At 40.1% G+C, this 19374-nt stretch overlaps 1 protein-coding gene and 1 pseudogene across 1 annotated transcript in view; both read left to right on the top strand.

Moving 5' to 3' along the window:
* FBN2 (fibrillin 2) overlaps positions 1–19374 on the top strand; it is a 255478-nt gene that overhangs the window by 190680 nt on the left and 45424 nt on the right. Inside the window, exons 32-40 of the mRNA XM_025860885.2 lie at positions 920–1042; positions 4675–4797; positions 6345–6470; positions 11271–11393; positions 11959–12081; positions 16043–16204; positions 16935–17003; positions 17427–17552; positions 18982–19107. Coding sequence (XP_025716670.1) covers positions 920–1042; positions 4675–4797; positions 6345–6470; positions 11271–11393; positions 11959–12081; positions 16043–16204; positions 16935–17003; positions 17427–17552; positions 18982–19107 — 1101 coding nt within the window. The remainder of the gene's footprint in view (positions 1–919; positions 1043–4674; positions 4798–6344; positions 6471–11270; positions 11394–11958; positions 12082–16042; positions 16205–16934; positions 17004–17426; positions 17553–18981; positions 19108–19374) is intronic.
* On the top strand, positions 2473–3779 carry LOC112815095 (MICOS complex subunit MIC27 pseudogene; annotated as a pseudogene).

Here is a 19374-nt window from a genome sequence, read left to right as displayed (position 1 = left end):
GGGTGGCTTGGACCGCAGCCCGGCGCTTAACCTGGACACCCCCAGGGACAGGCGAGTGAGGAAAAGAGGGTACGCTGCGTGTTCACTGCTAGGAAGGTTGAAGCAAAGCCAGTCGCTCTGTGTGTGTGCACGTGCATGGTGTGTACGCGTGTACGTGAGCGCCCAGGATTGCAGCATCTACGACATGTAATCATTGAGCTGGATAGAAAAGATTATTCTTTCTCTTCTAGAAAGCTCTGGAGAACCAAAGCTACATAGTTTATACACACATACGTGTATGTACACATATATAATATGTATGTGTGTGTGTGTGTGTGTGTGTATATCCATATGTACTGGTAAAAGCTTCTGCTCATTTTCCAGATAAAATTTCCAGTGAGTATTTTTACATATTCTCAAATAAATAAAAGATGACTACACACTAAAATGATAGTTTTCAAATACTCTATACTATACTGTATTGATTCTAACAATAACAAGAATTATTACTTACTTTAAAAGTCAGATTTGCTTTAATCTTTATGAAAAACATGTAATAAGTACTAATAGAAAAGTATAGGAGAGTCTTGCTTTGGAAATGCGATTTCTTTTGACATCTTATAATCATGCCTTCTGCATGGAGTTTTGTCTGGGCCCAGGCAGAGAGGTGGGGAGGGACAGACATACATATCTCTCTGGGGGGAGTATCTGTCTCCTACCAGAAAGTGACTGGCAGTTTCCTCTAGTAGAGAAAGGCTTGTTTGACTTGGATCATGAACTTGCAAATCTTGTCAGCGCCCACAAAATTAAAAATAAAAATGATATTAGTGGTTTTTTTCCGTGCCAATTTAATATTTCCATGTTTACTTTAAAATTTTACCTGTGCAGAATTAATTCGCTTTGGTGTTTAATTTTCATCGTATTAACTGTGCCTTCTCAGATGTGGACGAGTGTGAAATTGGTGCCCACAACTGCGACACGCATGCCTCCTGTCTCAACGTCCCGGGAAGCTTCAAGTGCCGTTGTAGAGAAGGTTGGGTTGGAAACGGCATCAAATGTATTGGTGAGTTTGCAAATGTGAACATCCTTTGCTACGACACAAAATTCTTTGAGGCTCTTCTTTGCACAGTCCTTAACCCACGTACTTGAATAGGAATATGTTCTTGCTTTTCATTTATTCTCTTGAAAATCAAAGACTATCTTTAGTTGCAAGGTCATTCCTGCCTAAGAGTTTCCTTTAACCTTGGCATAAATTATCACATCACAGCAGTGTGCCTTGGCATCTGCTTTTTAATGTGTTGTTATTCAGTAAAAATTATTTGATGTGTAGCCAGAAGTCCAAACAGATGTACGATGAAAAATGACTAATGTATTTTTCCAGTCTTTTCATACAGCAATCAGTGAGACTTAAAACCCAGTGAAACACGTGAAGGAAATGGAAAGGTTTTATCAGATAATCTGAGTCTGTGCCTGGTCAGTACCAGCTTCTTGATAGAAAATAGAACTCCTCTTCCAGAGAAAGCAAAAGGTTTTGCTGGATTCCAGGAGGTCTGACTGGGACAGAGGAGACTGGAAGGAAGGGCAGTGGCTGTTCTCCAGGCTTTTGAGTTGCTGAGCTGGGGTCTCCTAAGTCTTCCCTGGCTGTGAGGTGGGGGGGTGAGGGGGGCTGTCTGTCACGTTCGCTGCTACACATAGTGCGGCTTCCTACGCCTAACTGTTGTGCATGCTTTACCAGCAAAGCATTGTTCCAGCTGGTTAGAATTATCCAGGTCAACTTAAAATAGAAAATAAAACAAGCTCAACTGACCTCCCCAGGATTACTCACTAAAACCTTGTAAGCCAGCAGTAAGCATTGAAGGGAAGAGCCTTAAGATCCGTTAACAACATTGTCAGTTAATTGGAGTATACTGTCTTGGCCCTCCAGTTGTTTTATACTTGTCTAATGTGTAGGAGCTGACTGAACAGAAATGATCATACTTTCCAAATAACTTTGCTAAGTAACGTTCCCTGATGGCATTATTCAGTTCACTAGACCCAGTTCTGGTCTAGCTGTCGTCACTCTTGTCGTTAATCTCACAGGGTTTTTTTGTGTTTTTTTTTCCAGCCATATCCCCCATTCCTATTTTCTGGCCTCATATTTTCTCTTTTCTAGCCTTCCTTTTTTGTCCTTGTCATCCATCACTCTGGCCAACTATTGCAAACTACAAAAGATTTAACTGTGTCCAAGTACTTCTGCTCCAAAACATCGTGCAAATTCATCCTCTTCTTTCCATCTCCATCCCCCTGCTCTACTCTCAGGCATTCTCCCTCCCTCCCTCGTTCCCTCCCTCCCTCTCTCTCTCTCTCTCTCTCTGCCTCTCTCTGAGGCAAAAAGAACATCCTCAAGTATCTGCTCATTGCCTTGCTGGTCCTTTAATCTGTTCTCCACATAGCATCCAGACAGATCTTTTAACCCATGAATCTGGTCTCTTTAAATTATCATTCGAGAGACGGAGAAGGTCACAGATATGGCGGCCGTTAGGATGGGAAAGCTGACAACCATACCTGGAGGTCTGTTATGTGCATCTATAACTGTCCATGCAGCTAAAGAAGAAGAATACAAAAAGCAGCTAGTAAGACCAGAGCAGCTCCCCATATATACTGCACCACCTCTGCAGTCTAAATATGTTGAAGAACAGCCTGGTCGTTTACAAATGGGCTTTGCATCCATCCGCACTACAACTGGTCATTATATTGGCTGGTGCAAGGGTGTTTATGTGTTTGTGAAAATGGAATAATGGATACAGTACAATTTGGAAAAGATGCGTATATTTATCTGAAGAATCCACCTCGAGATTTTCTTCCAAAACTTGGAGTGATTACAGTTGCAGGATTGGCAGGCTTGGTTTCAGCAAGAAAAGGTTCTAGGTTTAAGAAAATTGCTTATCCACTGGGACTGGCCACTTTAGGAGCAACTGTTTGCTACCCAGTTCAGTCAGTAATAATTGCAAAGGTAACTGGGAAAAAGGCATATACTACAAGCCAGCAAATTTGTGAAGCAGTTAAATCATTGTGGACAAAAATCAACAAAAAAGAGTCATTTCCTAAACCTAAAGAAAAATCTAAGCTAGGAAATTCTGCTGAAATAGAAATACCTGCAAAAGCAACTGACAGCCTGAAATACTCAGTGCCCTTGACAACAGAACTCAGCTCTGAAACAAAGACAAAATCAGAATCCACCCCAGGTGCTACACAGTTCATGCTTGACCCCAAGCTCATGGATCATGGGCAGTCCCATCCAGAGGATGTAGATATGTACAGCACTAGAAGCTGAAATAGTCTGCGTAGAGAACTACAAGATGTGTGAAGTTGAAAACGATGATGAAAAAATCATGTAAAGGGTAACTGTGATACGGAGAGTATAACCTTTTTTTTTTTTTTTTTAGGGTATAACTTTTAAACGAAGTTTTTTCCCTCACATCTTCTAATGTAATGTACAGTTTGACCAATCACATAAGGGATTAAAACACAAACTGTGAATTTAATCTAAACAGTATTAAAAGATTGATGAAGAGGCAGAAGTATTGGGATGCATTTAATGACTTTTAAGGGTGTTTATTAAAAAACAAAAATAGAGTGAATATATAAACACTGATGAAATATGTATGTGTATATATAAATATTTATACAGATACATGTACATATTTGCTTTAGCTTCTTCAAATTAATGTCCGCTAAATTAGAAGGGTGTGCAGAAGAATGTGTTCCCCTTTTTTTTCATTCCCCAGAGCTGGAATGAAATATCCATATTTTATGACAAAAAATAAATAAATAAACAAATAAATTATCATTCGAATCCTCAAATTGAGGATAAAATGCAGCTTCCTTCCTGTTGTTTACAAGAGCCTGCACCCTCCTCCCATAGCTCTCCAAGCTTCAGCTTCCATCAGTCCCAGGTCCTATGCTGTGTTCTGTCATTCTGGCTCCCCCGGTGTCTTTTATCACATCCAGCTCTTTTCCTTCTCAGCATCTCTAAATGTGCTGTTCCCTAGGGAAGGAATACCGTTCCTTGCTTCTGGGCAGCAGGCTAACTCTGACTCATCGTCCCGGTGTGAAGTTCACTGAAAATTCCTTCCCCAGTGGGACCCTTCCTTGTTCCTGCAGCCCAAATGAGAGGCCCATTTTATTCCCTTTTCTTCATGGAACATACAACCTATTTGACATAACCAATATTTCTTTGTTTAGCTTATGTCATTTCTACTAGACTAGACTCTGCGAGATCAAGAATCAGATCTTGTTTTCCTCATCTGTTAAAGGAACTTGAAAACTCTTTGCTAATTATCCTGCTCTGAAATTCAGTCCCTGAATTTAGAAATTGACCCTTTTTTAGGGATAAAGGAACCAGTGATCACATCTGTGCCCAGTGGAATTCAGAAGGAAATCTAGCACCGGTTTACCTTTTAACCATTAAAATTCTAGCTTATTAGATATCTCACAAATACTTTTATTAATCATTTTAGCCCGTTTGTAGAACAGACATTTTGGATTGTGAGTCTGAGATCTTAGAGAACTGGAATTGTGACCTTACAGGTAAAGTAAAACAAATCCCACTTGTCCACTGTACACTTAAATTAAGACCAGTGAAAATCCGTCTGTGTGTTTTAAGGGTTCTGTTTTCGTTTCTGAACTCGATCGCTCTCTTCTCTTGGCACGCAGATCTGGACGAATGTTCAAACGGCACCCACCAATGTAGCATCAATGCTCAGTGTGTAAATACCCCGGGCTCCTACCGATGTGCCTGCTCTGAAGGGTTCACTGGAGATGGCTTTACCTGCTCAGGTGGGTGAGAGTCCTCAGATGTGCTCTGGCATGGTTTTCATGGAACACTCCATAAGCTTGCCTTCTTTAAAGAGAAATGTAGTTAAAGGGGGCAGGAATTCCCATTCCGATTTTTATTATGAAGTAAATGACATGAGGGAAAACTATTCAGTGTCTTAGGATACAATATATGTTCCACCCAATCACTACTGGTTCATGTGCTCCTCAGAATCTCAGGTTGTCACATGGTGTTGAAAGGATGAAATGAAATCACACAAGTGAAGGGTTTAGGAAGACACATCCTAAGCGTTCAATAAACATTAGCTGTGACTGAGCTGCTCTTCGTTTTGCATTCCTTGAGAATAAGACATCTCCTTATTATACTCCTATGAATGACTGCATCAGCTTGCTGGACATAAAGTATGATGCTTTTAAGATTGTGGAGATTGGTGTTTTCGGTTGAATTTCAGCACATACTTTAAACCCCCAATTAAAAGACAGACTCTAATTTTTGTCTAATTATTGACATCAAAAACACTGACATCACTTTCAGATGCTTCTTTAAGAAAACGTGCTTAGGTTTCTGGAGGGGAGGAGGGTGGGGGGGATGGGTTAGCCTGGTGATGGGTATTGAGGAGGGCACATTCTGCATGGAGCACTGGGTGTTATGAACAAACAATGAATCATGGAACAGTACACCAAAACAAATTATGTAATATATGGTGATTAACATAACAATAAAAAATTAAAAAAAAAAGAAAACGTGCTTATTTAATATTTAAAGCTTCATTACTTTTCAGTCTTAGTGCGCCTTTCTTTACATTTCTCTACAACAGGGTATGAAGGAAAGGGTGTGGCCTTGGTGTCAGGCGCACCTGCACTTAGATGCAGGCCCAGCCACAGAAGCCGCTCTGAGCCTCAGGTTCTTCCTCTTCTGACCCGCACAGGGCCGGTGAACTAAACGAAAACATGCACGACAGGCAGCTAGCCCTCTACCTGGCACATATTAGGCCCTCCATAAACACTGCTTTCTGCACTACCCCCTTTCTCAATTTGATAGGATTATATAAATTGTCTGGTCTGTGAATCCTGCTCATTTGCATAATTAAGAGAGAAGTATTTTAATACAGTCATAGTGACATGAAAAATTCTCGTAGAGTAGCTCTGATTTGCTTAAACATACTTTGAACTAGTGACAAAACAAGTTGTTCGTTGACTTGAAAACATAATCTTAGAATAGACACCCTTTTAAGATTAATTTCAGTGTTCTTGGTCATCTGTCGGTGATGTTGGTTATAACACTGATGCATCAAGTTAGTATGAAAGAACTAAGATCCGAGAGACACCTGCCCTCTTCCTGTCAATCGGGTGAGAATGGAATGTCAGGGTTTAGGCTAAACAGCTCTGTTAGCCAGTTGTACACGCTTGTTTAGGGGAATGCAGCTGAGTGTTGTTTCATGTTCATGAGCACCAGCTCAAGCCGGTGATGTGGACTCAGTTCTAGAGCAAGGAGAAGCCGTGTCACTATGCGGGGAACTTAACAGAGATGTCATTTGCTTCTCCCATAGATGTGGATGAGTGCGCAGAAAACATCAACCTCTGCGAGAACGGGCAGTGCCTCAACGTCCCAGGTGCCTATCGCTGTGAGTGCGAGATGGGCTTCACTCCAGCCTCCGACAGCAGGTCCTGCCAAGGTGGGTCCCTGCGACTCCAGCTCATTGCCAAGCTGGATCAGCTCCAGCACATGCAACCACAAAAAGGGCTGGAACGGGCTCCACCTGGAAGCAGAATACACAGCACATGCTGTACATATAAAAGTCATTCATTTAAGCATGGATTATTCTGCCGAATGAATAATGATGAAGGCGGCTTTCATCTCTTATGAAGTTTTCCTGGCCAAGAGCCAACAGTTGGAAGTTTGGCTCATTCCTTTTTTTTTTTTTTTCTTTTTAACCATTTCTTTTTTTTTTTTTATTACTAAATGAATGACATGTGGAAAAACTATTCAGCTTTTTAAACATAGGAGATGCTATCTCCCCCAATCACTGCTATGTAATGTGTTTGTGAAAACCTCAGGAGCTTGTGTTGGGCATTTACCTTCATGTTTCAGTCTGCCATCTGTCTGTCTTGCTGTCTGGGACTGGAAATCCTCCCCGGGAACTCATCAAGGCCTGCACCTTTTGCCTAAGAGCAGTGTGTCCTTCCCTTAACTGGTGACATCATCCCTCTCTCCTAGAAATGGGACTTGTGACTAGTGCGACAGCTCTCCAAGAAAAAGAATGGGGATTTCCTCTCAGAGACTCAGTTTGCTTTATATATCGTTTGGGCCATCACTGTGTGCATTTGGAGTCCATGCAAATACAGACGAAGAAAGGAAAAAGATTAAAAACAATTAAGGAACCAGCAGGCCTTAACAAAACTAGTGATTCATAGAAAACCTGTGAAAAGGTAACTCAGGCTAAGTGCTGGGCAAAGATTATAAAATGAAACCAGATTACTGGCTCTCCCTACACTAGCATCTAATCAAATGAACAGAAATGGCAAATACTCAGCATACACACACACACACGCACAGTTCACCAGTGGCGACCAGACAAAAACAAATCAGACCATCTAGAATGGCTCAGAAAAGAGCCTCTCTCCATCTTACTACCTGAAGTGGTACTGAAGGAAGAAGGTGTGCTTAAAAGGTCATGGAAGTTTCAATACATACCCACCAATTTTTAGAGAATCAGACCAAGAGAATGAATAGTAAACCTTGGGGAAGATGATACTGGAAACTGAAAGCATTCACGCTTCGACAATGATCTGTTAGATTGAGCAGAATCTAATGCATCTCATACAAGGCCACTGTAGAGTGAGCTTCATTTTCTTCCCCCTGGTCCTGGTTTCGTGTAAGCACCAAAGCTAATTAGTAGAAAGTGTGAGTCAGTGTGGTTTTGGGTTTACATGATTTATTACTCACTTCGACTTGACAAGAGTTGGTAGGAAAAGGAACAAGTCAGCAGTAGCCAGGTACTTTGGCCAGCATAAAATTTCAAAAAATTAGTTCTTCGTGCCTAATAATTTCCCCTTCCTAACCCTACTCCTTTATCTGCAGTCTTGGCCCTTACAGAACTTCTCCCCAGACCTTTCCTGAGGTGATGCTAGGTAGTTTGTGTTCACTGTATGTGCTTCATGTGTTGGTTTTTCAGTGTATCATTGCCAGAAAGGGAAACGTCTCCTGCCAGGACAAAGGAGAGAGGCACACAAGTAATTCATCCTCAGTGAGACCCTGCCCCACTTAGACAAATGCCAAATTTTGAGATCCCAAAATGTAATTCCATGGTTCTGCCTCTTTCTCCTTGATGTTGTCTTATCTCTCCCCACAGGTTCTGTCTCATTTAGACAGCTTCTCCTGTATTCACTAATTTAATTTCTTGAGACCCTCCCATCTGATAATATATGACCCTCTGAACTGACTGACGGATCAACATTTTCCACTCAGCCTCTACTTCTCACCCAAATTCTCAGAGTTTCTTTAGTGCCCCAAAACTTGCTGCATTTGGCCGTTTCCCAACATTCTCCACCAAAATGGGAGAATACAAAACTGGAGGAAGCTCCTCAGGGACAGGCTAGGACTCCATCATCAGTGGAGTAAACATGGATACAGACCATTTGGTGTCATGTGTGAAGAAAGAAGCGAGGCCAGGTGCATCAGCAGATGAGCACACAGCTTCCCATTTTCATCCTCACTCCTTCCCACCTTAGGCTAACAGAATAGCAGCTGTAATGAAATCCATATCCCAGTTTGTCTTCCAAATAACGCCCAGATAAGGAGGGGGGTATGTCCAGATACTCTGTCTAAACTGTTCCAGAATATATGAAAACTCATAAAGGGGCTGACCAAGTAGCATGTACGTAAGTTGAAAGTAAGCAATGGCAAGCTTGCAGGCGCCGTGTGGAACCAACGGTGAAAGAATACACAAAAAGGAGAGAACCAACGCAGAGTAGAAGAAAATCACCCAAGGAATGAAAGCAGATTTCCCACAGGTACTTTGTGTCATAGAGGACTTTAATGTGAGCATAAATATGAGTGAACAAGTTCAAAGAGATTATAAAAGCAAGAAAAGACAAAAGGCAAATGGGGAAATTGCAGAGCTATGGGAAACAAACACAGCAAAATCAGAGACCTATTCAATAGAAACAGCAGAGAATAGGAAAGACAGAGGTAAAAACGTTAATGGGCGGCATAGAGAATGAACAAAAAGAGGTGGGCAGAAAAGTCAGAACGAGAAAGGGGGAAGAACTTAGCACTATGAGAGAAAAGACAAAGACTGGACACGGAAGTATTATTGGTGTCTCTGAAGTAGAGAGCCCAAAATAAATGAACAGAAAAAAGTATTGAACAGCCAAACATTTCCCCAAAATGGAAGGAAGCACTGAATGTTAGAGAAAAAGATAAATCATAAGACCAGAGACTTAGCCTTTTTACTTTTGTTGACTTAAGCCGTAGAGAAGGATTCTTCAGGCTGTAGATGGAAAAGGAACGTGTGAACAAAACCAAAACATTCAAGACCAGAAGACATGAGACCGAGGCCCACAGAATCCTGAGGACACATGTGAAGATGTTCTATCTCAGCAGTTAGTCAGTTGTGAAAACAATAGGCATATTCTCACATGTGAAATAATGCACAGAGAAAACACCTGTGGGCCCTCCCTTCTTGGGGAAAAAAAAATTTAGCACTGCAACACAACGATTCGAGAGAGAGATGTAGGAGTTGCAGTAAAAGCCTTACTGATTCCTTTAAGAATCAATACTAGATACTTCAGAGATTATGGTAAATGCCATAAACATTGAAAAAGTGAAAATTATAGAAATAACAAAAATGAGTTGGAAGCATATGTGAATGCTAATTTTCTTAAAATTCATGGCACAGAAGCCATTAATACTGTCTCAAAATTATATTTGAATTTTAACATAAGGGGAAAAGAGCATCAGTTTTTAGTGTTTTTCATCAATTCTTAACATTAGAAAGTATCTTAGAAACTACGGAGATAAAAACAAATTGATCTTTTGCATAGAAATTTTTTCAGCTTCACTCTGTGACTGTGGATAGAGCAGTATTTGGAATGATGTTCATCAGTGATAATTCCTTCTGGGTGGATGGATTTCTGAGTGATTTTCTGCTTTTGCCACTTTATTTGTGTATTATTTTCTTTGTTTTCTGTTTGCTATCAACACTTTTCTGTATTGTTTGAATTTCTGAATATGCATCAATTTAAACAAAAACAAGACCGTATTCTGAAATACCTTCACTTGTGTCAGTGTAAGTGTACACATGTATTACATTATTTAAATGGAAGTTATTTCTAATAAAGTTCATTTAAAAATAAAATGCACACAAAGAGGGCTGATAATACAGTTCCATTTTCACTTCTAGATTAACACCATTCAATTATAAATTAGTTTAATGAGTCTTACTTATTCATTTGCATAAAGAGAATAACTGTGTTTATACCCTCAACACAAGAAAAGACACATTGATACATCAGTTGATCTTTTAAACAAAGTTTGGACCACAGTTGAAATCTAATATAGTTGAAACTCATTATCTCTTAACTATGATGAATGACCAGCAGACCTTTTAAACTTCATACCTAACGGTCTCTCGATAGCACGGTAGCGTGCCTGGTCTTGTCTGGCCTAAAATGCCATGCCTCCTCTGCCTTCTCAGAGTTTGAGGTCATTGTGTACAGAAATGTCCATCTTTTTCCTGCGAGTAAAAGTATAGATTATTTCTACAGCTGGACACACACATAGATGCCTTCATTTTCATATGCATGAGGAGGGGGTAACTTCCCCCTTACTGACTGAATTAAAGCCTCACGGAAGAGTTTCATAAACTGAATTTATGACTTCAATTCAATGGAGACATTTTAATTTGTAAGAACGTAGAGCAATGGTTGATCTTACTACATGCTATTAGAAAAAATTATTTCCCTATTTAAAACTAAGTTTATGATAACAGATTATTAGATTGCAGAATAAGAAAAAGTTTTTTAAAAAGTTAAATAATTTTAATGATATCTTTAATATTTAAAATATGTTCTATACTTTGTATATTATGGATGTTTATAAAACATGTTTTGTACTAAGTTATTAGAATCTTGGAATTTGTTTTTATGTTTAATTTTTTACAGTCTCATCCCATTGAAATGTTCATACTTGGTTTTTTATTTTTATGCCTTAGGCAAATTCTTTCTTTTTTTTAAAGTATAGGATAACCCAAGACAGTTAGTTAAAATGCTCAGTAAAACAAAATATTTCTTTTAGACCTTTGTTCCGTAAATGACCATTAGTTGTTTGCCATTTATGTGGTCTACCTAGTCAAAGACAAAGAGATTTTTTTACTACGTAAAAACATCTGGGGAGACAAAAATTTATTAATGTGATATAAATTAAATCAAAATGTCTTTGTACAGAAGAGATGATTATTTTTTTTAATCCTCAGATATTGACGAATGCTCCTTCCAAAATATTTGTGTGTTTGGAACATGTAATAATTTGCCTGGAATGTTTCATTGTATCTGTGATGATGGTTATGAATTGGACAGAACCGGAGGGAACTGCACAGGTATGGCCAGTAATGGGTTTGATTGGGTTCTTAATAGTTGAGGTGAATATTTTGTGCCAAATATAAAAATTCCTCAAATTTCTGCTCAGCCCTCTGCTTAGCCTGCTTTATACCTTATGTTACGTAATTTTTTGGGAAAAAAAATTACATTCTGACACATTTATTTTTAACTATGAAATTGATATATTTTTATATAAGTAACTTAAATATCTAACATGAAACTAGGAAACTGTTTCTTTGTATAAATGTATGTATGTGCATGTGTATGTACATAAGTATATACATCATTGTAGTTAGGCAGATGGTAACATTTTTTCTTCTTCAGAATCCCAACATCTAATTATTATTTATTAAAGATATTAAATGATAACTATCCTGGATACCATGTGGTTGATCTGTGGAACCTGTTGTAGGTCTATACAAGGATTTGATCTCTATTTCACTATGCTGAGGCCTTGCCAAAGATCTTTAATAACTTGCAAAGATTACACCAAATTCTTAGAAACAGCCGTGTGCAGAGAGAAAGTAAAGATGTTAATATGGGCATTTTAAATGCTTTTCATAGATATTGATGAGTGTGCGGATCCCATAAACTGTGTGAATGGCCTATGTGTCAACACTCCTGGTCGCTACGAGTGTAACTGCCCCCCGGATTTCCAGCTGAACCCCACTGGTGTGGGTTGTGTTGGTAAGTGAAACAAATAGAACTATATAGAGTTAAATATCCACACTTTCATGGTGGTGCACTGGGGTGAGTGTTTGCTGTGATTAATTTGAAAACACAATAGTCCTTTCCCTTAACAAACCCCAGGTTACCAATATATATAGATGGTTACTCTTGTCACGTTTATCTTCCAAGACAAAGGAATCAGAGAAGGAGCAATCGCTTAGATCGCAAAGTGGCTCTCAACCCTAGCTACACAGTAAAATCCCATTTGGAACTGTAAAAATCTGCTGGTACCTGCTTCACACCCAGAAATTGAGTCATTGGTGCCTCAGTATTGCTTAAAAACTTTATTGAAGCAAAGGCTACAGACAGGCAGCTGATAGAAGGGAGTACTGCAAAAGTGAACAAACATAATGAGCCCAAAGTCTTTAGTAATAAGAGTAAATCAAAACAACTATATAACTATCACTTTATACCTAACAGACTGACAAAACTTCAGCAACCTGGATGATGTAAAGTGTTGGTAGGAACATGGACCTCAAGGGGCCCTCTGTTCTCCTGGTAGAAGTGAAGATCAGGGTAGCCTTGCAGAGAATATTCTTGGACAACAGTACCCAGATTAACTGTCAGCATATCATCAACTTAGGTTTTGAGTTTCTTTGTAGAGCAGTTCTGTTGGTGTGGATTGATATTTCATGGTCTTATTTTTTCCTTAGATGTCTTCCAGAGGACAGAGACTCATTCTATCTCACAAATACCATAGTGGCCCATTAGACCCTCTAAGATGCGATATGAGATGTTGGTGATCTTATTTTCCCTTTGCCATTTTATTATTTTAGGTTTTATTTCTTTTTTTTAAGATTTTATTTATTTATTTGACAGAGAGAGACACAGCGAGAGAGGGAACACAAGCAGGGGGAGTGGGAGAGGGAGAAGCAGGCTTCCTGCTGAGCAGGGAGCCCCATGCGGGGCTCGATCCCAGGACCCTGGGATCATGACCTGAGCCAAAGGCAGACACTTAACTACTGAGCCACCCAGGCGCCCCTCTTTTAGGTTTTATTTCATCATTACTCATCAGTTAGGTCCAGAGATGCTAAAAACAAAGATGAAAATAATAAAGTGGAAAATCATGCCATCACCCAGAAGGTTTGACATAATAGTGAAAAAAATGTCACCATTTCATCATCTTCAGTTTTCTTACCGTGTTGTGTTGCTCAGGGAGGGGGTGGCATCATCTTCCAAGAAGGTATGAAAGAACACTGGAGACACTATATTTGGAACCTTCTTTAAGCATGTATTGAACACAGCTGAGAGTTCACAGGTTTTCACTTTCTGGCCATATGGCAAAGAGAAGAAAATAGGGTGTGAAAAACATTTCCCAGTTGTCAGATGGATCGGGAGATGAATGCAACATAGACTCCAGTCTAGATTCCAATGATGGTGAAATCGATCATAGACGCCAAATGCCGGGCTGCTGCTAGTCTTCAGAGACCAACATCCTAGAAGAGATTTTTCAAATTCAAAAGTCAAAGAGTGAGTGAATAGTAGACTTCTGTAGACAGAGGAAATATGGTCTTCTCGTCTCTTAGTAGGAAGAACCTCAGCATGCGGTATTTGGCAAGCACCTGAGTCATCCCTCCCAGGTCTCTTTATTATTTATACCCTAAATTTAATTGATTTGGTTCATAAGTGGGCTAATGATGAAGGTGCAGGTATTTAGACAAAGGTTATTTTAAAAGGAAATATGGGATGTAGAAAAATCATTGGGCTGGTTATCCTAGCTGGTGTTGATAAATCTAAAAACGAAAAAAATTTTTTTATTTGTGGAGCAAAGAAAACAGCTGTCCTCTCATCATCAAAATGAGGAGCTGTCACAGTTTTCAAAAATGTCTTCAGACGTTGTGTTTTAATGATGCAAGAAAAAGAACCTAAGAAGTAATGATAAGTTAGAAGCCATTAGAGATGTGTATGAAATGGTGAATCAGTTTTTGCAAAATGAATGTTTCAGGTTCACGCATGGCAGCCGATAGGCGGGTAATTGTTAGGATGGAAATCTTAGGTCCTAAATCTTAGGACCATCTCAGGCATGTATCTCTCCAAGACCAAGAAAATTTGGTCCAAAAATCAAGAAAATCTGGAATAAAAATTTGAATTAGAGATGATTAAATTGTTATTAGAATTTCTAGTAAAGTTGTTTCACTGTGCCTTTTTTCCTGTAAATTATTTTCAAAGTTATTATAAAAAATTGGAAAGTTCCATTGGATGCAGATGGTGAATGACAGTAACTATATTTCCTGATACTGAGGCCTAAGAATATGGAAACTCTGTGAACCAGCAGTTTCTCCCCTGTCTCTAGACAGCAAAAAAAGGAACTGACAGGCCCATGCACAGACATGGGTAAAGACATTAACTGCCACAGTACTTGTGGTAGCAGGGACTTAGAAACCATTTCTGGAGAGTAGATAGATTTAAAATGACAGTTGGGCACCCTATAGAGTTGACAGATTGCATATAACAAAAATGGAATGAGATCTATGACAAAATACCATTTATGTAAATTTAAAATGTGCTCATGGAAGCAAAAATACTCATTTTGTAAGAACACAGACAAAAAAAGATATTATTAAACACATTCAGATGGTTGGGTAGAGGATGAGCATAAGAGAGAGAGTGGGGCAGGGGGCGGGAGGAAGCATGAATGAATGCAAACTTAGTAAGAACAGAATCAAGACTTAGCTCATCTCTCGGCACCTGAGATTCAGCAACAAAAAATAAAATGAAAAAAAAATAATTAAAAGTTGTCCAAGTGATTCTCATGTGCAGCCAGGTATGAAAACTACATTGTAGGCCATACTAAGGACTTGAGATATTACTCTGACTGAGAAGGTGAGCTGTTGGAAATACTTCTGAAGGGTTGTTCTAGGTATGGTAGGGAAAGTTGGCTGTTGTCAGGTCAAGGACTGAAGTGAAGAGCTGAGTTAGGAAACGGTTGCAGTGGTCCAGGAGAGAGGTGGCTGTGGCTTGGTTCATGTTGTGGTGATGGAGGCAGTGGTGAGGTGTCACTTTCCAGATACGGAAGTGACCGACTTGATTACTGGATTGAATACGGGATGACAGTAAGGAGTCAAAGACTGACCCCAAGGTTTAGGACCTGAGCAACTGAAAAAAATGGAGCTGTGTTTATTGAAAATGCCGAAGACCCAAGAGAGGAGTGGAGTAGGTTTTTTATGTGGAGGAAGGAGGTACCAAGAGTTTGATTTTAGATGTGTTAACTTTAAAGTAACTATTGGATATCTAAGGGGAGAAATCAAACAGGCAACTGGCAGAACAGTGTAGGTTCCTGGGGAGAGATGAGAGACGGAACTGTACATTTGAGAGTTCTCAGCAAAAACACAGTATTTTAAAGTCATGGAACTGATGAGCTAGATGATAATTATGGATAGAGACAAGGGAAAGACTGAAATTCTTTAATGTCTTAAGTATCTTCTCTAAAGTTGTTACTGACTGCCTTTGCCCAAACTGCTCAAAGGTCTCTGTGCAAATGGAAATGAAACCAGATAATGGGGAGGAGAAGCAGGAGATGGGGTTATCGATATTTCTTTGATAGGATGCACAGCTTTAAGTTGACTTCTCTGGGATTTTATTTCCATGATTGATAAACTCATGATATAGATTGATTATAACAAAAATTCCCTCCATTCCTATTAGTGAAGGCCCAGAAGTTCCCCAAATGAGCAGTTTCTCATAATCTTGTTTAGTCTGTGGTCTGTGTGGATTTCTAAACAGTGGAAAGTCCATCTTTAATAATTCCTCCAACACAATCTTGAGACGGCTTAAAGGAAGAGATTGTTTTGTGCTGGAGATGAAGATGAACGTTTCACATTGGTGTGTGGAGTCTGAATTTCATCATTCACGTGGCCACTCTCTGAAAAGCAATTCTTCTGAGGCACGGGCAGTTTTAAGCTCCTGTATTGCTCTGCAGACAACCGAGTGGGCAACTGCTACCTGAAGTTCGGGCCTCGAGGAGACGGAAGTCTGTCTTGCAACACTGAGATCGGGGTGGGCGTCAGCCGCTCCTCCTGCTGCTGCTCACTGGGGAAGGCCTGGGGGAACCCCTGCGAGACATGCCCCCCTGTCAACAGCAGTGAGTATGGCGTCGGGGAACAGAGTGGCAGCTGAAGACCAGTTGCCGTTTCTTCCTGTACTGGGGGTGGGGGCAGTGGCGAGGGGGAAGAGCGTGACCTTGGACTGCTTTCAGTGATGATGCTGGAACTGGCCAAGACTGTTTGATATGAAAGGAATTGGAAATGCTCTCTTCTGATTGTTTTCCATGATATGATTAAAAAACAAACAAACAAAACACACACACACACCACAATTGCTAACCCCAGTCCAGTGTGAATGGTGATGTTGTCAGTCCTCCTTGGGATCACAGATAAAGACCACTCCTGGTTCTTCTCCAGGATTGTTGTAGTTCAGGTTCATAGATGGGTTGTTCTCCTCAAGTCAGTCATATTTTGTCTGCAGCTGAAATGTGTGTTCTGATACAGACACAGATGAAACTTTGGAATGGTTGAGTCTGTTTTTATTTACTAGCCAAAAAAGTTGTGATCTACATTGTCTGCTTTTGAAGCGTTTTTCTTTAATCAAAAACAAATGGTTTTGGTTATTCTGTTGTGTGTGTAATTTGTGAAGCAGTGATGTTTTACTTCCAGTAAAACATAATATACATTTAAATGTATTTGAAAGGGCGCTAAAGAATGCAGTTCACTCCTCTTAGATTGTGTTTTAGTCTGGCAACTGCAAAATGCTTCTTCCTTGTCTCAGCCCCTTGAACACTGGTGTCAAATCTCTTCTCTCCCATTGTTTTGTAGCTGAGTATTATACCCTGTGTCCCGGAGGTGAGGGCTTCAGACCCAACCCCATCACAATCATCTTAGAAGGTGAGCGTACCTCTAATTGTCACCCAGATTTAAACAAGAGAAAGAGAAAAGCTGGTAGGAAAGTTAGTGTGGAGCAATCTAAACAAGATTATTTTGCAAAATGACAGTGGGACAGCCAGTTACCAGGGTGCTGACTAACCACTTGTAACTCGGAAAGATAAGAACCATGACAGTGATCGGATGTCTGATTGCTCTGCAGAGAAACTCTGTACCATCATCCCCAGCCTGCGTTAATCACTCTTCTCGGATTTTAGCAAGTTTGCATGACAAAGCAAAAAAAAAAAAAAAAAATCCATGGTCAGAAGAAACCCAAGGCATAGAAGTCTGCGGGTCGTACAAGCGTCACACATTGGAGGGCTGTAACAGTAACCCTGGTCTTTGATGGTGGTCCTTGCTCTGAGTGAGCTGTCTCTCCCTCCGCAGATATCGATGAATGCCAGGAGTTACCAGGTCTCTGCCAGGGCGGAAACTGCATCAACACTTTCGGAAGCTTCCAGTGCGAGTGCCCACAGGGCTATTACCTCAGCGAGGAAACCCGCATCTGTGAAGGCGAGCTTCATGGACACCTTCAAGTCATTAGCTCTCTTTAGAACACAATTACCGTCAGGCCTGGAGAAGATTCTTTCAAAGGATCTGTTAGCCTGGTTCATAGCTTTCACCTTGTCCTATCCATGCTGCTCAGCTGTACAGTGATAGATAAATTAATTTACAGCATACCTGCTATAATTTACTATAACTTTTCCCTGAGTACATGGGTTGATTATAAATGGGGAAAGCTGGATTAGTGTGAAAACATCCGTATCAAATAAGTTATTAGTTCAAATATGGATAAGAGTTCTATTTTACCTACAGGAAATAGGTAAACTGGAATGCAACTATTAAGTTACTGTTTTCCAGTAATTTTTAAATGTCAGGAGGCATATTATGAAGACGTTCAAAGATGACGCTGTTGCCTTTCTTGCTTCCACCCCCTCATTTCTCCCTGTCTCCCCACTAGACAGGGAGCTTCTTGATGCAAGGCCTACATCTTAGTCATCTTTCTAGGCGCAAGTTCTAACTTATACAGAAGAGTCTTGGTGTTTATTTATGGAATCAATGAACAAGTGTTTCTAAAAATGAACATTAAACATGTTAATATTATTTCCATTATAACCTTTCCTTTGGAACACATTAGATAAATGTTTCTAGAAGAAATACAGCTTAATAAGGAGAATAAGCAGCAGCTGGGCTCCTAGAATCCCCCGAATGGCTGCTGATTTGAAGGGAGCTATCCAGAGAAAGGCTTTCCTCAGAATCAGACCTGTAACTGCAGGGAGCAAACTGGTGGTTCCCAGAGGGGAAGTAGCAGGATGGGGGAAGGGGCGAGGGAAGTACAGGCTTCCCGTTACAGAATGAAGAGGCCGCGGAATAAAAGGCACAGCCTAAGGAATACAATCACTGATACGGTAACAGTGATAGAACGGGGCAGACGGTAGCTACACTTATGGTGAGCACAGCATAAGGTATCAACTTGTCTGGTCACTAAGTTGTGCAGCCGAAGCTAATGTGACCATCTATGTCAACTCTTCTCAAATTGACAAAAAAGGTAAAGGCTTTCCTAACTGCCTTCCGTTTAAAGTCGGCATTAAACTTTAAATGACAGGACAGCAAGCGTTAAAGTGCTTCCATCTGAAGAATGTGAAATTTCAACTAAAAAAATACGGGTGCCTTTCATATTGTTTTTGCCACTTCAGAAAAAAATTTCTTTTGGTCACCTGTATTTTTGAATATTGGCTTTTTTTTTTCCTTTAAAGAAAGACACGCTTTCTGTCACGGAAATGCATCTTTTGAGGTCTTTTCTGTAGAACTGCTTTAAATTCTAATTTTTTTTAAAATATGGATTTGGGGAATCAGCCATATGTTTTGTTTAGTAGCTTAAATCATATAAATTCATGGAACAATAGCTTTATGACTCAATGTGTACCCTTGCCTGTTGTAGATATCGATGAGTGTTTCGCGCACCCCGGAGTGTGCGGGCCTGGGACGTGCTACAACACACTGGGTAATTACACCTGCATCTGCCCGCCCGAGTACATGCAGGTCAACGGAGGCCACAACTGCATGGGTGCGTGAGGCATGGGACACGGATGAGGTCACGCGCTTGGGCACTCGGACACTCATGCCTCAGGATGATTGTTCAGAAAATTTGGAAATTAAGTGTTTATGAATGATGAAGTATTTCACAGGTTTACAAACTTCTGGCTCTGCATCATTTTTTTTGAACTTTGAATATATAGTTCCATGGTCAAAAGCCTGAGCCTGAGATACAAAGTGTCATCAAACGTGAACTTACCTATTCCTAAATAATTTGTGTTTCCCATTCATGTCAGGG

This window comes from Callorhinus ursinus, unplaced genomic scaffold (assembly GCF_003265705.2).
Source record: "Callorhinus ursinus isolate GAN/ISIS: 27379988/994484 unplaced genomic scaffold, GSC_fseal_2.0 scaffold30, whole genome shotgun sequence".
Lineage (NCBI taxonomy): Eukaryota > Metazoa > Chordata > Mammalia > Carnivora > Otariidae > Callorhinus > Callorhinus ursinus.
Note: the sequence above shows the minus strand (reverse complement) of the source record. Positions and strands in the feature narration are given on the sequence as shown.